The 25588-nt window shown below is 41.0% G+C and overlaps 1 protein-coding gene across 8 annotated transcripts in view; it reads left to right on the top strand.

Moving 5' to 3' along the window:
- The window catches only part of CREB5 (cAMP responsive element binding protein 5), a 416669-nt gene that overhangs the window by 290457 nt on the left and 100624 nt on the right, over positions 1-25588 (top strand). For all 8 annotated transcript variants that reach the window (XM_017975230.4, XM_078342509.1, XM_035253540.3 and 5 more), the window contains one exon: positions 24671-24797. In XM_017975230.4, coding sequence (XP_017830719.1) covers positions 24671-24797 — 127 coding nt within the window. The remainder of the gene's footprint in view (positions 1-24670; positions 24798-25588) is intronic.

The raw sequence follows: 25588 nt of genomic DNA, 5'->3' as shown, positions 1-25588 counted from the left end.
TAATAAACCCATTTAGTATAAATGTAGATGTAAATTGCTCTCGAGTTGCATTTTCGCCTTTAGTTTTGCTCTCACCAGCATCCACCCTAATACAGATCATGCAGTGGCCTCTTTATAGCCAGATTATTTTTCTGAGTTCAGATCTTGCCCTAGTTCAGTACATGGCTGCTTTTTGCCATTTCCTTCCTGTGAGGGCAAACAGGAAGCTCCCTGTGACGTGTATAGGTCACAGGAAACGTCATTTGATTTGAATTTGCTCTAACCATCCAGAACTTCCTTAGCAGTATAATAATTATAATTCTTTTCTTATAATTTTTCTTTAGAGACAGGGTCTTGCTCTGTCACCCAGTGACATAATCACAGCTCACTGCAGCCTCAAACTCTTGGGCTCAAGTGATCCTCCTGCCTCAGCCTCATGAGTAGCTGGGGCTACAAGTGCATGTGGCTATGTTTTTACTTTTTTTGAGTATCCCTATGTAGCCCAGGCTGGTCTCAGACTCCTGGTCTCAAGCATTCCTTCCGCCTCAGCCTCTTGAGTAGTCTGGGTTACAGGCATGAGCCACTGAGCCTGGTCCAGTCTTTATAATTCTAAATGCACTTATGAAGCCAGAACCTAAAGATTGATGTTTCAACCTAACCCACTCACCTTACAGATTAAGAAATCAAAGGCCAGGTATGATGACTAGCTCTTGAAATCCTAGCATGCATGTTGGGAGGCCCGGATGCGAGAATAGCTTGAGCCTAAGAGTTTGAGACTAGCCTGGGCAACATAAGGAGACCCCATCTTTACCAAAAAAAAAAAAAAAAAAAAAAAATTAGCTGGCCATGGTGGCGTGAACCTGTAGTCCTAGCTACTTGGGAGACTGAGGCAGGAGGATCACTTGAGCATGGTAGTTCCAGGCTGCAGTGAGCTGTAATAGTGCCATTGCACTATAGCCTGGGCCACAGAGTGAGACCGAGGGAGGGAGGGAGGGAGGGAGGAAAAAGGAAGGAAGGGAGGGAGGGAGGAAAAAAGGGAGGAAGGGAGGGAGGGAGGGAAAAGAAATTGAGGCCATCCAAAAATATGAAGAGAGTTATTCTATATCGTAAAACCAGTGGTGTCAGGGCCCAGACCAAGCTCGAAGGCGGTGAGGAGCACATTTCTGCCTTTCCAGGCCAGTGAGCTTCCTGGTGCCAGGAACTCTGTCATAATGCCCAGGCTAATGCTTTGCAGTCCCTTTTTGAGTTCTGACTCCTAGGGATGGTGGGGAGGGACGGAGCAACCAACAGGCCGGCCCCTGAGATGCTGGAAATCATTCAGGCTGCTGTGCAGAGACTCCACCCTCTGGCCTGGAGAGAGGGTTGCAGAGGCCACAAGATTGCTTGCTTTTTGCCTCCAGCCATGAGCCCCCTGGGGTCTCCTTAGTGGGCTCAGAAGTCGTGGGCCCTAAATGCACTGGGGTAAATGTCCTGGAGTCCAGCTGTTTGCTTCCCACCATTCTCTTCTCTCCTCCCTCTCCCTGCCTGAGCCCTGGCTACACTGAATGCATGTCAGATGAGGACTGAGCTTGGAAGCTGCCCCAGAACCAGTACCCACCCACCTGCAGGATGTGACCTCTGGGCTCTGAGCACGCTGCTTCCTCCCTCTTCCTCCCCACCTAGGGAACAGTTTTAGACCACAATTCCCAAACAGCCCCACTTTGCACTTTAATCCCAAAGAGACTCCAGTACTTTGTGACCACAGAAAACTTGTCACTTCATTATGATTCTGAAAAAAGAGAGCAAAGGGTAATTCATAGTTGTTTTAATGACTTTGCATCCTTTCCCATGGAGGCAGCTTTCAGCTGTTAGGCACAAAGGACGCTGGCCTGCTCTGACATCTGACAGTGCAGCGGAGCAGCATTTTCCATAATGCTTTATCACAAGATTCTTCACAGCCAGTTAACCCAATTAATCTTCTCACAGTCATTACCCAGGTGCCATACTATTCGGCTGTCCAGGAGCCTCCAAAGCTCCGTTGCATGGAGATGAACTATTGTGCCTCCCGACCTTGAAAGGATGTTTCTAACTAATTAATGATTGTTAAGTGCTTGGAAAATGCACTGTGGAACTATGCTGGGGCTCATATGTCTGCATCTTCAGCTGTGCAGATGCACTGCATGCAAATCAGAAATCCTTCCTGCCATTTGTAAATCATAGGAAGATAGCTATGACCCTTTCTTTTCCCAAAGAGTTACCTGTCCTCCTCCTCCTCTTTTTCTTTATTCGTGTGTCCTGAGCTGTGTATTTAAGCCTCCTTTGAAATGCGCCAGTGTTTTGTAGGATTTATTCTACTGAAGTGAGAAGGACCCTAGTGGTAGTAGATTTTTCCAGCCATGTAATCCTTAATGAGACAAATGGAAAACCACTATTGGCTGAACCATCAGTGAACAAAATGTGGTTTTCTGTATAGTAGTTTTTAAATTTTTTTGATATAAGTGATAGTGAGAAATATAGTCTGTATTACAGCCTAATATACTCACATGTATGCACATATATGTACACACATATACACACCCACACATGTGTACACAAAACATGCTACACACATATGTGTATATATACACATAAATATGTGGTATATGTAATGTATATGTGTGGGTAAATATATATATACACACGTATTTGTAGAGACTGGGTATCCATATATAGCCCAGGCTGGTCTTAGACTCTGGGTCTCAAGCAATCCTCCTGCCTCAGTCTCTTGAGTAGCCTGGGTTACAGGTGTGAGCCACTAGCCTGGCCCAGTCTTATAATTCTAAATGCACTGATGAAGCCAGAACCTAAAGATTGATGTTTATATGTGTATATATATACAGATATTCACATTACATATATGTGTACATATATACACATACATGCACATATGTAGCTATGTGTGCATAGACACACATTACACACGTGTACACTTTGCATATATGTATATACACATATATATAGACTATATATACACATATACATTGGATTATGTGTATAGTATACACATATACATATGTACACACATAATTTTTATGGAATAATAATCTTTGCTGTGTATAACATTTTTTGGGTGTCTTGTGTATTAGATGTATATCTGTTTTTCTAAACTGCTGATGATGTCGTATTAAACTGATTTCACCAATTTCTCACTAATTGGCCCCCTAATGAAATGCAGCCAGAGTCGGAAACGCACTGGTATCATAGAAAGGTCACTGGAATGCTGGGCAAGGATCAGGAGACCTGGGTTGTATTTCCAGTTCTGTCCCAACTCCAAGATTTTTTCCCCCAAACTCTGTGTCCTCATATAAAATTAAGGTATTTGTTTTCAAACTGAGGGTACCCTCAGAGTACTTTTAAAGAAATCCTCTTACGGAAAAGCCCAGTATGGGAAACAGATCCCTGACTGGTCCATATCTCCTCCCATAAGTCACCCCCACCCCCACCCAGAGGTCCTTGGAATAAAATGCAAATCCTACTGGATTAGCAATTTCATAATGCCGGTCTAGTTCTGGCCTTCAATGATTATTTTATTTCTTAGGTAACAGATACATCCAACGAAATGCAACCTGATTTATTTCCATTGATTCTGAGCTGATAGTCTCAATTGGGAATCTCCAGAACCAGTGGGGATTTTTGCTGTAGGACCGTAGTTCTTCAGCATTGTAGTTTGTTCTTAGGTCTTAAGGGATAGGCTTCTTCAGGGAAGGGATGAGGTTGAAAGGTCTTTGGTTGTTGTATGAGCAGGTGGACGTGTGGCGATGTTTATTTATGTCGTGTCTGCTGTTTGCCTCCTAAATTTAGCAGGTTCTTGATTCTTAACAGAGGTCAAATCATTTGGCCTACAGCTGGTAAAATACAATTTTCTGGGTTCTCAGAAAGAAAGGCTTTTTAGGCTTACAAAATGAGAGCTCATAAGACTTCTTGAACATCAAATAGCTCTTACAAAACACCATTTTGATGAGTTAAGTGTAAATGAATCAGAAACATACAGATTAAATTTCCCTTGAAAGACACATGGGTTTAAGAATTAAGAGGGGGGAAGTGCTTGGCAAGATGGATTTCAGGTTTGTGCCAAACCTCAAAATCTTTGAAAAATGGTTTGAGACATTTTTACTGAACACAAAATGCCATGGAGTTTCCTTATCCCCAGACATGACAGTGAATCTTTTTGACAACAACTGTATGACAAGGAAAAAGGCCTGCGGGCCTTAGCCATTTTCTCATTTCTTTAATACTCCCTCTTCCTCATCCCCCGCCCCCGCAGAAAAACCACACTCACAGGGCTAAGAGAACTTCCTGATTGACAAACCAAAGTTTTGAGTCAGGCAATTACCAGAAAATAACCCTATCACTCAAAAATACATGAATCCCCTCCCAATACTATCCAATTATACCATTTTCTAAGTGGAATAATTCACTCTGAGGATCGGCAGTATGCTATATTTTATTCATTGGTGTCCAGAGCAGTGCACGGTTATTGTGGTCATTTGTCTGACATTATAGTGCCAACTTCTTTGGAGAAGGAAAGTAAGTCCACTAAAAGCAAACAGATTGAAGAGAACTATTCGTTGGTTTATTAAAACAGCCACAGTGTGGAAATGCTGTTTTATGAAGGCAGGGCATGGGATGAGGCTTTCAAGTGCTGGGAATGGTCTCGGAAACATGGTGCATTCTGTCTTCTCTATTGAATACGCTGTGTTGTCACTTCTCCATACCTCAGAATTCTTCCTGGCGTGAGGAACCTCAGGAGCAACGTAGTAAGGATCCGGGGATTAATTATCTCATGAACGTTGCACATCGTCTGTATTCAGTGCCCTCCAAGTATTTTTTACTAGCTATGCCTTTTACTTGCTGACCCTTTTAAAGCCTTATTTTTCATATGCAAAAGCACAGAAGTGGGTTTTGAGCGAGATACATACAATAGAAGTGGGTTTTGAGCGAGATACATACAATAAGGGAGGGAGAGGGCCTGCGTGAGAAGCCATGGGCTGGGCCATTTGCTCTGTGAAGCTGCCTTGTCTCATACTTTTGTTACATTTTCATATTTAAGCCAGGATGACCAAGGTTGGTTGATTGGCTGGTTGGTTGGTTTCCTTCCTTCCTTCCTTCCTTTTTTTTTTTTTTTCATTTGAAAGAAAGGGTGTATTCAGTGAAAACCATATTGGTTTAGAAACTAGGGGATGATATAACTTTGCTGCCCTCTGAAAGTGAAAAAAAAAAAAAAAAAGGAAAGAAACTAGGAGATAATGATGTACTTTTTCAAAAGATTTCAAGTCAATGTAGACCAAGAGAAAGCTATCTTTAAATCTATATGTTTTAACTCTACGCTAGAAACCGTGGAAAAAATCTATTTATTATCTTGTTAGGGGAGCATCTCACACAGCGTTTTGAGGTAGGAATGCACTTTCTAGGAACCAAAAGTAATTTGGTGCAAAAGTAGTACCTAAAAGGGAGAGTAAATGTCCCACTAAACTCAGAAAACTACTTTCAGTACTTCCAGGGAAGACAGTGCAGAGCAGTGATTGTTCAAATCTACCCCCGACTCCCAGCAGCTTACACTTCTCTCTGTTTATTGAACTGTATATAAAAAATAAAAATGCAGAAAACTGAAAATGCTGCAAAGAAAAAAAACAGTTACCTCAAATTTCTGTCTTGGAAAGGGCTTTTTAGAAACAGAAATAGTAGGGCCAAATTATGGCTCTATTTTTACCTTTGCCAAAGCAGCTTCATATAGAACAATAGGGCCAAGAAGGGGTTTTATAATTCTGAAAAATATGGAGTCCCCTGCGCAAGAACTCCAGTGCCTCCTTCCCACTTGCCCCAAATGTCTCTCTCTAATGCACAAAGGACCAAAGCCATGCAGTAAGTCTGTCAAATGGCTCTTAATTTGTAACTCAGCCACCTACCTGAAATACTGGCAAATCAGTTTTTAAAATTTTAAATGTATGTATTTCCCAATTTGGTGTATACAAAGGCATTGCCTAAATGAGATGTACATCAGACAGTTGATATTTCTAGAAAGGGTAGTTATCATCCAGAGATCGTTTTCATGTCATTAAGCTATGAATGACAGTAGATGTTTAATATCTTCTTGGCCTTCCTTGACATAGTTTAGGAAACTGCCTTGCATAGACAGTAAGCTTTGCCTGGAGCCCCTACTACCAACATCTCCTCAACGCACATGCGCACGTGCACACACACACACACACACACACACGCGCGCGAGTGCCTGTAATGCAGGACTAACTTCTCATCTTTCCTAGAACAATTCATGTGTCTCCTCTTTGAGGATCATCCCCTGGAACCCCCAGGGTATTAGATAACACTTTGAGGGGGTGTCTCCCATTACACCCTTAGCTGACATCCCTGGCCATTTGCCTTCATGGATGATGAATTCCTACAGGACAGCAATGATCTTTTATTCACTCTAAGCTGTCAGCACAGTTCCTGAGATACAGCAGAAGCTGAGTAAATGTTAAACAACAATAACCAAAAGCAACTTAAAAATAATTTCAGCCATGTTTTTGTCGCATTGAATTTTTATTGAGATCACAAAAAGTTAGGTGGGACTAAAATCGCCCCTCTGCAGACTTTCTGGGTTCTTGGTCCTCCTAGGAAAAGTGAGGACTAAAATGCAGGGGAGTTTGTGCTCAGATGATGAGCTCCCTGCTTGATTTCAGCTCTCTTCTGTAACCTGTGTTTATCTTGATGGCCTTATTTATATCTATTTCCTTTCGATAAAAATAGAAGCTCAAAAAAGTGAATCTACCACATGAGGGAGGATACTTTTAACTCAGGCCTAACTTTCAAAGATAGAGTTAAGATGCTGCCCTGCGTGTGGGCACCCAGCTAGATGGTCATTTTCTGAGTCATCTAACTTCTGAGTTTTCATTTTTTTTAAGAGTATAATTAAGATAGGTTCCCAGGGATTAAAAAAAAAGAAAAAAGGAAAAACCAACCCACCAACCCTGTGAGTAAAGTAGACAGTCTATATGTGGAGACCCATATAAGGAGATTTGTGGGCACCTGCCCAAATTGAGAGAAGCATTAAGAGCTATTCGAAACCTACTGAAATGTCAACACACTTTTGAAAAAGGTCCATTAGGGATGCAAATGTGCAGCTCCCTGATGATGATAAGCGCTGGAAAGAAAACAGTGAAACCCATTAGGAGGCTTTGAGAACTGGGTTCAGAGTCGCAAGGAAGACAGGTCTAGTTTCTGCGAGGGCTGGGGAGATGAAGCCAGCCCTTCTCTGTACCCTGAACCAGCAATTCTAATGATTTAAATGCACCCCCCCAAAAAAAAATTCCTCTTATTTTGGATAGAGCCAATTAACTCATTTGTAAATGGGCCAACTTTGAAATCCCATCCGTGGCAGATAAAATTCATTTTAATAAGATTTCTTCTCTGAGTTACAAACTGTGACTTGATTCTGTAAAGGGTCTGACGTTAGAAGCTCACTTCAGGCTTTTGATGTGTTTTGGTTTGTTCTTGCAGGGGTTTTTCTTATAAAAGATTGATTCCAATTTAATTCTTTAATTACAGAATTAATTATGTAGTTCTTACTACAGGCTCTTCTACAGGTCTACTCAAACTAGGGGTATATATTTCTATCTAATAATCACTTAGAGCTCTTTGAAAAATTACCTAGTCAGAAGGACACCTTTCATTTTGGTTGCCCAAATTCACGTGTGACAAGTTCACATGTGACATCAAATAATATTCATAGTAAAGGATGAATTTGAGCATAATTTTTCTATAATTACTCTAAATGTAAAAAAATATATAATGGATTTTTACCATCTTCCTTGATCTGGAAGGAATTGTATCAGTTTCCAGGACGTCATAAAACAAAATATTTAAAGTATGTTTCAAATAATAAAAGGAGAAATACTTAATAAAGATGTGGAATTCATTTATGAAGACAAATACTGGCTGTGAACCAGTAGGCCAAAGAGTCTGCCAGAAGTTTGCTGTAGACAGTCATTCTTGTATGTCCACTCTGCCCTATCACTCTGAAGTTCACTCCATATTAAGAAAATGAATTTTCTCAGCCATGCTAGACTTTGAAATCATTGATTTTGTTTGCTTTGTTTTTGAGTAATATAACAGAAGATCTTTTTTCAGTTTTCTTCCTTATAAGGAATAGTAGTCCGTGCCACTTATAATTATAGCTCTTTCCACCTTATTTTAATTAAAGAGGTTTGTTTGGTATATATATTTGATGCTTGGGAATTTTATATAAACGTTATAGTTTTTGATCCTTCTGGAGAGCTTCAACAACTGAAACCATGGCGGAAATGGAAAGCACTTAACCCTCATAAGAAGAGTTGAATGTTTCAGCATTACCCGAAAGCAAAATTATAAGCCCTGGAAAGGACATTTCCATTTGGCATTTTCTGTGCTTGTGGAGAAAAATAGCCTTAGGCTTCAGAAAGGCAGAAAGATCTATTACCAATAGCATGAGGCAAGCACTCTGGTGCTCGCTTATGTCAGGTCAATCTTCTTAACCTCTAGAAACCTTTCCAACTATGTTACGATGTTTGTCTTTCTGCTTCTCCATCCAAACGAAGCAGTGTCCTCCAGAAAGTTAGTGTAAGTTTTCCCAGGGGTGAAACGAAACCAGAATGATTTTACCTCCAGGTAAATGCATAGCATCTGCCTCCAGGGAGATTTGAGTCTAATCACAGAGAGGGATACTAAAGGAAATAACCATATCTGTAAATATATTCTTTAGAAATAACATGAAGGAAAACCACAGGGGGCTATGTGACCCTTTAAATTAATGGTTGCTGAATTTGACCTTTAATTTAGAGGTCAAAGAACATTTTAAGAAAGTGATATTTAAAAGGCGACCTAAAGGATGAATGAGAATTGGTCAACAAAAGAGCAGATGGCGAAACCTTCCAGGCAAATATCAAAAGATGCTTCAAGGCCCTGGGGTAGGACAGAGTGTGGCACGTTCTAGGCAATGAACGGAAGAAGCCAGGGTGGGTAGAACCTGTCAAGCCAGGTGGAAAGTAGTGCCACAGGCATCAATGCAATAGAACATATAAAAGATACTTTAAAATCCCAAGTACTAAGGGAAATCATGGAAGAATGTTGAACAGGGAAATGTCATGACCAGATCTTTGGTTTCTGAAGATCATTCTGGCTGCAAGTCAGAGGATAGATAGAAGAGGAGCGAAACTGGAGGCAGAAACTGTTGGAAGAAACCAAGTGCAACACAGTGTTTTGGACTAGGATCTTGGCTGTAGGGATGGAGCCAAGTGGATAAATTCCAGGTCTATTCTGGGGGTGGAGTGAATAGAATTTGGTGAATGATTAGAAGTACAGGATGAGGAATCTCAAAGTTAATGCCTGAATTCTGCTAATTCACTTCTACCAAATATATTTAAGGAAATACGAAGGGAAAGATCTAAAGATGGAGCACTGTACTAGTCAGGGTTCTCCAGAAAAACAGACCAATAAGAGAGAGAGATATATGGTTTATTATAAGGAATTGACTCACCAGATTATGGAAGCTAAAAGCCCCATGATCTGCCATCTGCCAGCTGGAGACCCAGAAAAGCAGATGGTGTAAATTCCAATTGGATTCTGAAGGCCTGAGAAACCAGAAGTACCAATGGTGTTGGCCCTAGACTAAGGTCAGGAGAAGACAGATGTCCCAGCTCAAGCAATCAGGCAGATATATAGATATATATATATCTATATATCTCAACCTTCCTCTACCTTTTTCTTCTACTCAGGTCCTCAATGGATTAGATGAAGACCACCCACATTAGGGAAGGTACATATACTGTGTTCTCAGTCTACCAATTCAAATATTAATTCTTTCCGGAAACATCCTCATAGATGCACCCAGAAATAATGTTTAACCAGATATCTAGGCAACCCATGGCCTAGTCAAGTTGACATAAAACCCACCATCACAGGTACCATTAACTAGATCATCCATAGGGCTCAACCTAGGCACTTAGGGAATCTTGTCTTAGCTCTTTAACAAGTAAGGTCAAGTAGCATCTACTGTAAAGAAGTGAAATGTTTTTCCTGGCAGACCTGGAGGATTTTTGTTATCCTCAAAATGTCCAATTTAAAGCTGGTCCCAATGAGTCTGATGGCTCCAACACTGAGAAAACAGAACTGTTTATATGGAGACCTGTCCTACCTCTCCTAAAAGATGTTGTTGTGCTTATTAATAAATTACTTATTCTAGTGCACAAAGAGTGAAACCTTTATTTCCTGCTCATCAAAAGGATTATTGTTCACATGTGAGAATAAATTACCTCCTCGACTACCCCTCATGATTCCTGCTTCCTGCTGCCCTCCTCAGCGAAATATTTCTTGCAATCAGAGATCACTGGAGCCTTTCTCTTGTTCAAAGAAAGGAAAGTCCAAGAACAAACAGTAAGGAATTACTCATCTATTTGTGTCTGGCTTTGAGGAAAATCTACTTTTAACTGATGTGTTGATTCCCTGAAAAAAATAATAATTCTGGATCTCTCCAAAAGTCAGGTTACTCACTTTTTTTAAAGACAGAGTTTCTGTTTCTGCAGTGACATGATCATAGTTCACTGTGTTTTCACACTCCTGATCTCAAGTGATCCTCCCACCTTAGCCTCCCAAGTAGCTAGTACTACAGGCATCCCACCATGCCTGGCTCATTGTTAAGTTTTTTCTAAAGCTGAGATCTTGCCATGTTGCCCAAGCTTGTCTAAAACACCTGGGCTCAAGACAGCCTCCTGCCTCAGCCTCCCAAAGCACTGGGATTACAGATGCGAGCCACTGTACCCAGCCGGATTACCCTCTCTTGATCATATCTACTCATTTAACTTTAGGGTCGAAAACGTTCTTAAAGATTGTGGGTTCAGCACTTTTTTACATACGTGAAGAAACAGAAAGTCAGAGGCACTGAGGACACAGCCTAAGATCACCAGGCAAATGGCTGAGTCAGTAGCCACTCTTGCTGGCGTGTTCATATGCAAAGCCATGCCATGCGGGACTCAGTTACTTTACTTCATCATTCTTATGATCTTCAGGTTGACACATCCTAAGAAAGCACAGTTTGGCCTTTCTGTTCTGGTGGAAGATTAATTGCCAGGAATCTGAAGAGAAAACCAAACTGTTGGCCAGGCGCAATGGCTCCTGCCTGTAATCCCAACACTTTGGGAGCCTGAGGCAGGTGGATGACAAGGTCAGAAGTTTGAGACCAGCCTGGCCAACATGAGGAAACCTACTACAAATACAAAAATTAGCTGGGCGTGGTGGTGGGCACCTGTAATCCTAGCCACTTGGGAGGCTGAGGCAGGAGAATTGCTTGAACCCGGGAGGCAGAAGCTGCAGTGAGCCAAGATCGCGCCACTATACTCCAGCCTGTGTGACAGAGTGAGACTCTGTCTCAAAAAAAAAAAAAGAAAAGAAAAAAGCCAAGCTATCATGACAGACCAGCAAAGGGATTTTTGGAGAAACGCTTACCTCCTGTGAACAAGCATAATGTTGCGCATGTTCTTTAAGTGTACTCTCAGTCACTTTCCATTTCTATTTATATTAGAGACTTATTGTCTATAGCTGAAATTGACGTTTACTGTGCCTATAACCCTACCACAAATTAAAATCAGACCCCAAGTCTCTCTGGGGAAGATGTTTATTAAGCTGTAGGAAGACATCTGAAGTGATACCAAATTACATTTTAAACTTGAAACCCCAAATACCACATTTGTTTGCAAGTAGGAATAGGACTGTCTGAGGAATACTTTGAGAAACTGAGCAAGTCACTCTCTTTGGCGAGATGCAGGGCCACCAGGGAAGGGAAAAGTACCTTAGAAGAAACACTTTATATAACCCCCTGTGTGGCTTTTAACTAATCATTTAAACCTAAACAAAATATTCTTTAGAATGGACTTAAAAGAAAAGTGAGCCTTTTAAAATTCCATGCCTTTAACGAATAGACACAAACATTTCAATTGTACTTACAAATACCCTGAGAAGAGGGCTGAGAGAAACATCAAAATAAAACAAGTCTATTAGAATGTAAACCTGGGTTTCATGGTTTCTCCTGCTAATACAGGCAAAAATGTGTTTGAGACAAAAAATCTTTGGTTGGGCACTGTGGCTCACGCCTGTAATCCCAGTGCTTTGGGAGGCCAAAGCAGGTGGATCACCTAAGGTCAGGGGTTTGAGACCAGCCTGGCCAACATGGTGAAACCGTGTCTCTACTAAAAATACAAAAAATGAGCCAGGCCTGGTGATGGGTACCTGTAATCCCAGCTACTTGTGAGGCTAAGGCAGCAGAATCCCTTGAACCAGGAGGCAGAGGTTGCAGTGAGTAGAGATCACGCCATTGTACTCCAGCCTGGGCAACAACAGTGAAATTCCATTTCAAAAAATAGAAAAAAAATAGCAAAATAAACTTTTACCTTTAAGAGTGAAACTCCCTCTGAAAAAATTTAAAAAAAAATCCTCTTACTTTTGCCTTTGTAGGTATCTGTGGCTATTTGTATGTAGCAGGTGTTTTATGCACATAGATTGGACAATGTCAATCTCAGAACCTAATGATGGAATCAATTTTGTCCACAAAGAAGCCATACTTACTGATGTCTTTGCTTGTGTGTCCAGTCCATGAGTAGTTGGAAGATAGCCAAGCCAGGTTGAAAAGCCATCTGAGATCCTTGAATGCAAAGTGTAAAGTACATGCCAAGTATCATTATTATGAGGTTTATTGCTTCTATTTTACTAAGTGTTTCAGATTAATATCAATTCTACTTCATGATAAGTGCTCTTGCAAAGTGGGAGAACTTGAAAGGTAGTTCAGGGAAGGTTGCACAAGAGAGGGCACACAGTTTCCTAGAAACTTTGCCCTTCCCCCATACCCCCTGCTCAAGCCAATGGTAGCTTGACTGTCCCTAGAAATCAGGATAGTGTTTCAAATTATCATGGCCTTTAGAAAGCTGCCTGCATGGATGTGACACAGGGGCATAGCTGCCAGGAAATAAGAAATAGTAGGCCATGAGGTAACCTCTTTAAGTCTTTCAAGCAACCTCTGTGGGGCTCCTTTTGTGTGCCAAGCTCAGTGCTCTCAAATACTCTCCCTCTAGTCTGGGAGAGAGACTGGTACCCGCTGTAAGGGGTCTGGCATGGAGAGAAAGCTGGCTTCCCTGAGAAGAGGATGGGGAATAACTGGGACTCACAGTAATGGAGGAAACACTCATACCCCTCAGAGAGGCTGGGTGTTTCTGGGTCTTTTCCCCAAATGCTTCACCCCCAAATTTAGAACAATATAGCTTTACTTTGTGTTTTAAAATGACAGTTGTATTAATTCTATTTTCTACAGCAGATCTCTCATCTTTTAAATAGATTATTCATTGATCATCTTCAAAGGACTAAGCACACTCAAAATATTGTCTCAAGTCATCCTCATGCCCTACCTGTGACGTGGATATTACAGCCATGTAGTTTTTGCCAATGAGAAAACAGAGGAGTCAGATGCCTTGCAAAGATCACATTCTCCTGGGCGGTGGCAGAGCCAGGAGGCAGGCTACATATAGCCTGTGCCTGTTGGCCCCACAAGGTTACCTTATTGGATTTCCTGGCTCAGGATGGAAGTCAGCGTTATCTCTATCATTTCTGTTCGCCAGTCTAACTGGAATAAGTGAAAGTAAGAGACCTAATTTAGGACGCCAAGACGTTTGCCAGTTCTTCCTCCTTCTCCCTAGAATCCAAGGCAGACAGGGACAAATCTATTTTTTAAGAGCCTAGTAAGAGGAAATTTCTAAACCTCAGCCATTTGTTTTACACTATTTGATCTTGGGAGATACTTTTTTCTAAGTTAAATCCCACATGCTGCTGATGTACTGTTACTATTCTGCTTCAGTTGTGTTTGAAAGTTAACTGGTGACCATTCTCAGATTATAGTAATTTGGAACTTTGAAGATCATCCTCATCACCTGCCAGCCTTCTCTACGTCTCTCCCATGGGCTAGAGACGTCTTATTTCCATTACTTTTCCCCTTAAGTCTTCCCTTCCAGGTTTCTAGTATTTTCTTATGCTTCTCTGGAACCTTCTCCAAATTCTCCACACCTCCCCTTTGTCCCTATACCTGACAAGGATCTCTTTGGGAATCCACACTATCAGCCCAGGGTTTTTGGTTGGTTGATCAGTGTGGTGATTGAGATAGAGCCCAATGCTCTCTGTTAGGATGTAACCCAGTGAAGAGTTTGCTCAGCCTTGTTGGGCAGTGCCCCCTTCCTTGTTTGCATTTCCTTGGAGAATAAGTGATCCTCTCAGCACTGCTATCACTTTATCATTAAGAATAGAACTTGAGAAATCAGGCTTTTAGCAACCCAAGGTTGCATAGTCCATGCATGTAGTCACAGCTGCTGAAAACCACTCCCTCTGGGCCACCAACACATCCCTCCCCTGCCAATGTATCATGGAGCTAATAAATTCTAGCTCCACCTTTTAAAGAGCTGAAATAATCCTGGCAAGTGGCTGGGTGGAGGGTGTCATAAATTGGGTCTCCCGGGAGAGATATTTGAGAAAAGTGCCTAAGAGATCCTGCCTTGAGATTCGAGAAAAGGTGAGATAAGAGCATGAGTGAGGGCAGCAGCAAATCGAAGAGCCTTGCAGAAGGCCCAGGATGAGCAGAGGATGCCTGGAAGATCTAATAATCTTTTACAAGATTTCTGTTTTCAGGGAAGTCTCTTGCTGCTGGAGCTGTTGTCATTCAGTTGCAAAATTCCGTCATCTATTTGGAATATAGATAGTGGAGGACTGTGCTAAGTGTGGATTCCACCACAGATTATTCATTAAAATAAGCTAACTGACAAGCTCAAACCTAAACAGAATTGCTGACTTAGAGCTCAGAATGGGGGTGGGGCTCTCCCTGTGGCCATGAGCTCTGCCTCTACAGAATACCCAGGCAAGTGCGCCAGTGAATGTTTTCATGAATTATTCATTTATGGAGAATGAATGCAAGCAGCAATCAGATGTAAATGACAAGACTCATAATCAGAGGGCTACTTATTTGTCCTTATGAGGCAAAGAGGAATCTTTTTAACAACTCACAACGGAAAGAAATTTAACTGAGAGAGGTGTCTCTCTGAGGATATTTTTCCCAGCCAGTCAGATGTACAGCATTTATTTGAGCCGCATTCAAAATCATCTTTTATTTCATCATTTGATCTGCATTTACTTGCCTTTTCTAAGTGTAACTTTATGAATAATTGATGCAACTGAGAAGTTATTGGCTGATTGAAAAGCCATCTCTTCATGTCTGTAAGTCTGACCTATGGTTAAAGCCAACTGTTTAGGCATTTGGAGTCTTTAATGAAAAGTCTTTATAAAGAAGCTTTCGCTCTTTACAAGGAAAAAAAAATCAGATTTCGAAAATGGAGCTTTTTCTGACAATAGTACATTAGAAACAATCCAGCCGTGTTTTTGGATAATAAATGAATCAAGCTGACTGCATGACTAATTCAGATTAATGGTGCAGAAATCAGTCACTAAAGAAGCCAAAAAAAGGTTGATTTAATGGTCTTAAAAGAATGATCATAAATTCGGATCTCCCCTCCTATTACTGTTCTCTGTGTTTAAAACACTTGAAAGCCCTAGTAAACATCCCTCCGCCTAAGCAGATGCAGTGTCTATGCTGTAAAACAAGGCACAGGCTCCAGCCGGATGCAGACCTGCTAGCTATAGTATGTTTTATTACTACCATTGGCTTTCCTGAATCCAGGCTTTCATAAAAAAAGTTATCATTTCCAAAATAACGATACTACATCCATAAAATTAAGGCATCAGTAGTACCAAATTGATAAAAAAGGAGGCCCAAGTTTACCTTGCATGGTAAAGTTAATTTCCTTGTCAAATCCCTAAGTCCATGCAAAGCAGAAACTAGATGTTTAGTTGACAAGTGTGGGTGTAACTGGTGCCTCCTTGCGCAGAGCTTCGAGCATGCTAAAGTACAACCTGATTGCAGGGCAGGCATCCAATTTTTAAAGCATGATATAGATTGGAGACAGATGAGTGTTCCTGAATTATTCTTGGCCTTTTCAATATAATTTCAAATGGAAATTCATTTAATTGATGTGAAAACAAATGGGTCTAGAACTCATCTAAAAGTTTGAGTTTAAGGGGTGCCGATAAAAACTACACATTACCTTGCAGGTAACCATTTATGCTTTTCAAGAATAGAAATGAGTGTATTAAGCTGTTAATGTAAAATGGAGTTTCACTTATGACTTGTAAATCAATTAATTGATCCTCATTAGTAAGTGAAGATAATCTATTGAACATGATTCCTGGAATGTTCATTGTTAGTCAGACTGATTCTTAATATTTATGTTTTCATTAATAAAATATGTATTTATGAAGCACCTACTAGGTGCCATGTATTCTCTTAAGTTTTAGAAATATCTGCTTTGGTAAACAAGGTAGACATAATATCAGACTCATGAAGTTTATTGTCTAGTTGGGAGAAGAGACATTCTTAAAAATTACTCAAAATCAATGAATTGCTAGATGCTTTGGTGAGTGCCTGTAGCCCCAGCTACTTGAGAGGCTGAGGCAGAAGAATATCTTGCTCCCAGGAGTTTGAAGCCTACCTGGGCACCTTAGCAAGATCCCATCTCTAAAAGATAAAAATAAATCATTGATGAATTACAATCAGGAAGCTAAGATGGTACATTCTAATAGCCTACAGAACACATTTAATTTATCATTGTATATGCACCAATTGGAAATGTGTAAATAAATTATTTAAATCATCTAACTGGCCAAACTAGTTTTCCTTTCTAAAATGAGAGGGTGCACAAAGCCTGACACATAGTCAGTGTTTAATTGATCTTTGATGAGTGATTGATTGATTCACTGATTAAATAGTGGTAAATGTTACTAGAGAAATGTACTGGGTATACTGAGAGCACTCCAGAAAGGGTTCCAGTCTGATGTGGCTGACCATAGAAGGTGGTGAAGATTACATATGTCAGGCTCTGTGGCAGGAAGAAAGATGGTGCTTCCATGAAGGTGAAAGGATATCACTATGGCAGGTGTACCAAGCCCAGAGCAATGAGTGAGAGAGGTAGTCGGAGGCCAGATAGTGCAAGGTCTTGGAGCTTTGTCATGCTGTGTCATAGGGAGGGGGGCTTACTGGTTTCCCTGATAAGCTAGAGCATTCACTGTTTGGCAGTGACTGTTTTAGGACAGGATGGGGCTAGGGAAGAGGCAGAGATTAGGCTACAGATGCAAAGGCAAAATTATCTTCCTGTACATTCAGCATTCTATGTCACCAAAAGCAGATGGGAAACAATTCTCGCAGGGAAATCCCAGATCTTCAGCCAGAGGCCCTCCATGGAGCCTAAGAAAGCATGGAATGAGAGAATATATGCTTTAATTGAGTCTGCTGGCATTTTGATGGCTTTTCTAGGGCTAAATATTTCTACTTCTTTGATTCGTTCATTAAAAGGGGAAATCTTCTATCTGCTGTCTATCTTTAGGAGCTCACGGTAAGATGTGGTTTAGAGCATGAGCTCATCATAAACAGATATGGGTAATAAGATGTCTTAAAATATGGGTCAGGCAGCTTTCTTGTGTTCCCAATCCTCGCTTCTGTTGGATTTTCGTCACTGTTTTTAGAAAAAACAAGATACTGAGGAACTGGTTTTGTTCCATTTTGAGGAAATATTTTCAAGGGCTTTTTCTGAGAAATAATGTGAAGTCATTTTGGAGTTCTGTGAAGTTGTGGATGAGAGAAGTTCATTTGCCTCTATGGAAGGGTTTGGAAATCTAAAGTTGATGGATTTTTATAGAAATATCTTACATGCAGCCAGTGTTGGACATTTTATATTTGTTATACTGTGGTACTTTAAAGCTAAAGATGGGTGTTTTACCGAAAGCCATCATTTTTTTTTGAGACGGAGTTTTGCTCTTGTTACCCAGGCTGGAGTGCAATGGCGCGATCTCGGCTCACCGCAACCTCCGCCTCCTGCCATCATTTTTTGATTGGAATGTGGCGATTAATCTGTTTGATCAGTATTTCAGAATAATAATAACAAAAGTAACTCATTTTATTTAGTAGATTCAACAGCTCATTTAGTATTATGAGATAAATATCATCCCCATTTTACAGTTGAGGAAACAGGGACACAAAAAGGCCAAGTAATTTGCCCAAGGTCACACAGCTGGTAAGTGATAGAGCTAGGATTCCAACCTAGGTAGTCTGGCCCATGTCCACTTTACACAGCTATCCATTTTACAATGTAATTATTACCCACCAAGAAAGTTAAGAATATTGTCTTTCTATTTAACCTTCTACTTGATTATTCTAACTATTTTCTTTCTTTATGAAAATAGACCTGTTATCCCAGCACTTTGGGAGGTCAAGGCAGTCAGATTACCTGAGGTCAAGAGTTGAAGACTAGCCTGGCCAACGTGGTGAAACCCCATCTGTAACAAAAGTTAGCCAGGTGCAGTGGTGCACACCTGTAATCCCAGCTACTTGGGAGGCTGAGGCAGGAGAATCGCTTGAACCCTGGAGGCAGAGGTTGCAGTGAGCCGAGATCATGCCATTGCACTCCAGCCTGGGCAGCCAGAGTTAAACTCCATCTAAAAAAAAAGAAAATAGAATGTATTTATTATTTTTCTCAGATGGAGTCTCACTCTGTCAGCCAGGCTGGAGTGTAGTGGCATGATTTCGGCTCACTATAGCCTGTGCCTCTTGGGTTCAAGTGATTCTCCTGCCTCAGCCTCCCGAGTAGCTGGGATTACAGGTGCCTGCCATCATGCCCAGCTAACTTTTGTATTTTTAGTAGAGACAGGGTTTCACCATGTTGGTCAGGCTGGTCTCGAACTCCTGCCCTCATGATCCACCCTTCTCAGCCTCCCAAAGTGATGGGATTATAGGCGTGAGCAACTGCACCCAACCTGATATTAAGAACTAAATGCTGGACTGGCTTGATTTCACTGAATGGAGACACTGATATTATCCATATCTTTTTGTGAATGAGCTCATGCTCTAAACCAAATCTTACCATAAGCTCCTAAAGATAGACAGCAGATACAAGATTTCCCCTTTTAACGAATGAAACAAAGAAGTTTCATTCTACTGTGTGCCAGATGCTAGGTTAAGCACTGTGGATGCTGCAGTGAGCAGTGCACGATACCCTTATCATGATGGAAGTTATAATTTATTTGGATTAAGAATATCTCATTTTCAAGTCCTGAAATCTGAATTTTAGAGCGTCAAGGGCCTTTGAGAAAGCCTATAGTCTCATCCGTTCATTAGAAGATGATGAAATGAAGAACCCAAAAGTTAAGAAAGTCTTTTCCCTCCGTCAATAACTTCAATAACAGTGGCATCTGGATATCCTCCTGCTCCCTGATTCTTTCATTTTTTAATTCTGTTCTCCACCAAGTCCTTATGTTAATATTTTTAAATTTTTTCTCAACATTTCTTCAATATCTATGGTCTCATATTTTTTTTTGAGTCAGAGTCTCACTGTGTTGCCCAGGTTCCCAGATTGGAATGCAATGGTGTGATCTCGGCTCACTACAACCTCCACCTCCTGGGCTCAATTGATCCTCTCACCTCAGCCTCCAAGACTACCATACCTGGATAGTTTTTGTATATTTTTCTTTTTGTAGAGACAGCATTTTGCCATGTTGCCTAGGCTGGTCTCGAACTCCTGGGCTCAAGTGATCCACCCAGCTCTGCCTCCCACAGTTGTGGATTCCAGGCATAAGCCAGTGTGCCCGGCCTATGATCTGCTTTTGGTCAATATTTTCCAATTTTCTAACCAATTTTTTTTTTTCCTTATTGGCCCTGTTTCCTTTGCCTGGCCACATACATGGCAGATGTATCGGTCCTGAAAGTTTAACAGATAGTCCCAGTGTGCCACAGATCTTCTGAAGACCTGAGAAAGGAGAGCAGCATGGAGAGACCCCTTCACATCTTCCAGACCAAAGCACTCGCCTGAGGATAGGCTTGCCCAAGGGCACAGAAGACCTGTAGACACAGTTCTGGCTCTTCAGACACCCCTAGACAGGAAAACATCCTTCGGGGGGAAAAATGAGGACATGAAATCGCTTGCTGTGGTGCCTATCATTCTGCTAAGGATAGTGAAAACACAGTCTGTCATCCTTGACATTTTAATTGAAAGAAAAGCTTACATAGATTTCAACCGTAAGCACTATGTTTATACAAGTGTATAAAGAGGAATAATCTGTCAAGTTGGAAAACTCTTAATGCTGCAGGACTCTGTTTAGTAATTGAACAATCCAACATGAGCTCACACATCTTACCTTGTTCCACGCCTCAATAATTTTTAGTAGGAATACTTTACCTAGAGGCATATGGTTATTAAAAGGGAGGCTTGGCCTGCACAAAGTCTGGAATTATTAGCTCATGGCAACAAGCCTGCACTGGAGAAGGACTGTTGGGTCTTTGTTTTCACAACTTTACTGCAATTTGCCATATTATTTTCAGAGTCTAACTGATGTGTTGTTTGGGAAGTTTTGTTTTGTTTTGTTTTAAAGGAAGAAAGTGTAGTTTCATGTGGATGAGTGAATTCTCACGTTAGCAGTATTACAGGGTTTTACTACTTTATAGAAGGTCAGGGAGCAGTGTGGATATCAAAGGAAATGAACTGTGAATTTTTTAGCATAAAAAATCAATAATAACGTAGTTATGGGAGCCATCCAGGTGTGAGGGGGAGACCCTAGACTGCAAGTTGAGTATAAGCCCTGCTCGCTTTCCTGACCCATGTGACCTTGGAAAATTTAAATGTCTCCAAATTCAGCATACTCCTGACTTAAATGGGACTAATATGACCTAACTACCTCATTGCATTGTTTCAAGACACATGAAGTTAGGGAAAAGAAAATACCTTAAAGTGTAATAGGAAAAGTCTTATGCAGGTATAATGTATTAAATAATACTAATTTCAATATACACAAAGGGAATCAGACGATGCAGTTATTCCAGTGGCACTCTCACTTTAATGATATGAGCGCTCTGGACAAATGATTGTTTCTTGAACCTCCCTACGTAGCTACATGCCTCGGTCTAGACCTTTATATACCTGGTGATGGGTAAGCACAGGTCATTCTATTTGCTTTTCAGTTTTTGTAGTATTAAAAATTCAAGCAAGAAACAGAGAAAACTGTTGGTTTGGTAGGTGGAGGCAGGGGAAATGATTTATAGAATCTGTGTAGAACAGTAGCCTCAAAATTATTCAGAATCCAAACATAGAGAGAGCTCAAATAATCCTTTCCCCTTTCTGCATTACTAATCAGCCTGATCAGTGTCATTAGGAAATTTTTATTATGATCCCAAGGGAATCCAGTATCCTGAAAGGCTCTCTTAGTGAGAAAATACTTGATACTTTAAAATCTGGTAGATCTCTACAAAGTGTAGAAATAACTTACCTATTAAGAATGTTGAATTAAATGAAACATACCATTCCCAAACTATTTATATAACTGAGAGTTTTCCATGGTTTCAGGAAGAATAAAAACTCATTTTATATGTAATTACTTTTGCATCTCCATTCAAGTAACCATTAAGTTGTTTAATTAATTTATTTTTCTCTAATTTTTTTAATTTTTATTTTTTAATGGGAAATCCCCTGAGCCAGAATAGGTTCAGAGAGACTCCCTGATTTATTTTTCAAAAAGAACACCTCAAAACAAAAACCTAATGAACAAGATTATTTTTAATATGTACTGTTGGAGACAGAATGTAAATGATGATAATGTTGCCCTTTGTCCCATGAGCATGATACTGCAAACCATCATAATATAAAGAAAGATTTTTTTTTTTGAGACGGAGTTTCCCTCTTGTTACCCAGGCTGGAGTGCAATGGCGCGATCTCGGCTCACCACAACCTCCGCCTCCTGGGTTCAGGCAATTCTCCTGCCTCAGCCTCCTGAGTAGCTGGGATTACAGGCACGCACCACCATGCCCAGCTAATTTTTTGTATTTTTAGTAGAGATGGGGTTTCACCATGTTGACCAGGATGGTCTCGATCTCTTGACCTCGTGATACACCTGCCTCAGCCTGCCGAAGCGCTGGGATTACAGGCTTGAGCCACTGCGCCTGGCCTAAAAAGAAAGATTTTTAGCTGTCTTTGCTCTAACAGTTTTTACTTGTTCCTAACTGTGTATACTTGAAGCATTCCCCTCTGATGACTAGGAATACAAACATACGGTCAAAGGCTGTATATGTGTATAGATGTATTTTGTACGTCTATTGAGATGGATGTATAGATGGGTGGATAGATGGATGATCTATATGTTGGGGTCCTCTCAATGAGTCTTTCTCATTATGAAAGTACAAAGTTCAGATTATTGATCTTGGATTTAGAAGGACTGACCATGATTAAACATTATATACTTTGATATTCTACTATTTTCTGTCCAAACAAAACATTCAGACTGGAGGATATCAACAAATTTGGTTGACGGAGCCACATCCTATACGTGTCTGACTTGGTCTGTCCACCTCTGAATGAGACTTTGAGACCTAGTGAAGTCACAACCTGCCATGGTATTTTGGAGCAATTAACCAGCAGTCTTCCAGATCTGTAAAAGCTGAAGGACTTTCAAAGGCCCTCCTAGTCCTTATTGTCAATCTGTACTCCAGAAATCCAAGAGCACATGTCAAGAAATACCCATAGCACTTCATCTGCTTACCTGAAAACACTCCTTATCGTTACAAGCTGCTTCCATTAGCCTCTCTGTGTATCTCCTCGTATACACATGATGCTAGTAAAGCAAGGTATACTTCGTGTACATCTGCATGTGGAAAGGCTTTATATTCTCTCTCTTCCTCTCTCTCTCTCTCTCTCTCTTTATATATATATATATATCTATATATATATATATATTATATATATATATGTATATGTATGTGTGTGTGTGTGTGTATATATATATATATTATTATTATTATTATTTTGAGATAGAGTTTTGCTCTGTGGCCCAGGCTGGAGTGCAGTGGTGCAATCTCAGCTCACTGCAACCTACACTTCCCAGGTTCAAGTGATTCTTCTGCCTCAGCCTCTTGAGTAGCTGGGATTACAGGAATGCACCACCATGACTGACTAATTCTTATATTTTTAGTAGAGATGGGGTTTCACCACGTTGGCCAGGCTTGTCACGAGCTCTTTATATTCTTTCATATTTTCATATATACACCTTTCTAAACTGATCATAAATATTTCTAAACTGATCATAAATCGTGACTGATAAATGAATGACTAGCCCTGCTATGATGTGTGTGACGCTGGTGGTTAGCTATATTTCCAAAGGAGCTCTGGAGCAAAAAGAGTGGAAAACTTTATCTTCCTTGAAATTATAACAGGCATGTGAAGGAAGAACCTGTTGGTATTCTCTCCCCCACCTCAATCTTCCACTTCTTCATGGGAGCCAAAGGAACTCCAGAGAAGCAGCTCCTTCTACTCTGGTTGGGGGCACTATACAGGGCTGTCCTCTGAAGCACAGAAAAGCATTGCCCTACCCAGAACATCTCTGTCTGCAACCTTTGCCCAGCACTTAGCATGAGGGAGCCTCTCTCTCTGTCTGTCTTTCTCTTGCTCTTTCTCTCTTAAGAGAAGGCATTAATTCTGGAAGCACTAGTTTCTAGTATGACGCTCAGGATAAGGTGGTTTAACATGGAAGACTCAGAGGTCCTGGGAGGTTTTTGTTTGTTTGTTCTATTTTGTTTGTTTGTTGTTAAGTCTTTAATTTAATGATTTGACATTTATACAGCTCCCCAGAGCAAAAGCATGAAGAGATTGAGAATTTACGTGGGGAGGTCACTTGTTTGCCATTTTTAATAAACACAAATAATTCCCTTTTTCCCTCAGCTCCACATTCTCTGGCTCATTAAATCAATTTAAGGCCCTTAAAATTTTTTTTTCTGGAAAATTGAAGCAAAAGCTCAAACTCTGTACAATAATCCCCCGAGGAGTGCTTACGTAACCGAGTCTTGTAGGTCAGGCCCAAATCAGTTTCTATCAAACAGCCTAACACCTCGCGTTATTATGAAATGGGAGGCTGGTAATTGGGGGCTGAGCTCTGGACTCGCCCTGAGAAAGGTCAGCTGTGCTGCCGCCCCAGGATCTGGCTGCTTTGGTTTGTTTTTTTCCATTCGCGGTGGAGAACGATGAAAAAGTCAAAACAGATTTCTGTTGGGAATTCATGAATGAAGTTTGCTCTGCAAATCCAGAGAGTGAAAGTGTTTCCAGAGCAAAGCCAGGCAGGCTTCCAGGCAGAGGTGTGGGAGAGTGTGACTAAAACAAATGTACACAGATTTCAGGCTCTAAGACACTTCAGGGGCTGAGATTTTTGAGTAAACAAAGGCTTTCACCACAAAGTCCCTTTCCTAACATGCGAGAGTTTAGGAGACTCATTGGCTTGTTTCTATTGAACATCAGTTAGATAACAGAGGTCAGGAAATGAAGTGGAATTTGATATATTAACTAGGAAGCAGCAAAGGAAGCCAGGCTTGTGTTTTATGTGTTATTATTTCCCTAATACCCTCAATTATGTGGCTTTCCCATCAGTGGATCTGATCTGCTGCACATGTGACATTGCTGTCCCTGCTGTTCTAGACACTGGGGAAACAGGCCCAGGGCACCAGGAATCATGTTTTGTTTTGTCTTTTTCTTTGTCCCAGGCCTGTCCCAGGCTCTCTATCTTCTCTGCTACATCTCCACAACAGACAGAGACAGCCCATGCCAGCCTCCATGCCCGGGACCCTGCCCAACCCTACAATGCCAGGATCTTCCGCCGTCTTGATGCCAGTAAGTGTTTCTGTGTGTCTCCCCGTAGCTTGTCACTTGCACTGAGGTTTGCCAGTCTTTGAAAGGGTAAAGGAAACTCTGAGATCCAAGCTGATGGGAAAAGAAGGTGGCCGCTTCTGAATGGAGGGTTGAGCTGTGTGCCAGTTTGCTTTGAAGGCCCAGTTACCCATCCGCAGGCATTGTGTTGGCTTTTCCACCCTTCAGTGCTTTGCTGTGAGATATGGTCCCATGTTCTTGCCGGTAACAAGTGGCCTGTGACACCTAGGGAATAGAATTTGTTCAGGGACAGGGTGAACTATCTACTCCAAGGTCTACAGTTTGGGATCTTTTCAGAGTGTCCTTAAATTGCCAGTGAGTGGTCTAACCAGGACTCAGGGTAATAACTATATAATAACAATCATACATAATAGCTGCTAACATGCATTTATGAGTATCATGTTCTGTTAATCATGCTGCCAGTATTTATTGAGTGTTTACGTATGCTGGTTACATTCCAAGCACTTTGTCAACCCACAAAACAATTCTACAAAGTAGGTGTATTACTGTCCCCACTTTTTGAATGAGGAAAGAAATGTAAGTAACTTGCTCAGCTGAGAAGCAGAGCGACTGAGTTTTGAGCCTAGAAATTCTGGCTTTAGAGCCCACTCTTAACTACTATGTGATATGCACCCTCTCTCCCTCTCACAACAGACCTGCGACATAGACCCTGTTATTATACCCATTTTACAGATGAGGAGACTGAGGTATAGAGAGGCTGAGCAACTAGGCTAGGGTTACAGAGCTAGTAGGTG

This window comes from Callithrix jacchus, chromosome 11 (genome assembly GCF_049354715.1).
Source record: "Callithrix jacchus isolate 240 chromosome 11, calJac240_pri, whole genome shotgun sequence".
Lineage (NCBI taxonomy): Eukaryota > Metazoa > Chordata > Mammalia > Primates > Cebidae > Callithrix > Callithrix jacchus.
The sequence above is the reverse complement of the archived record's forward strand: the minus strand, read 5'-3'. Positions and strand labels throughout refer to the sequence as shown.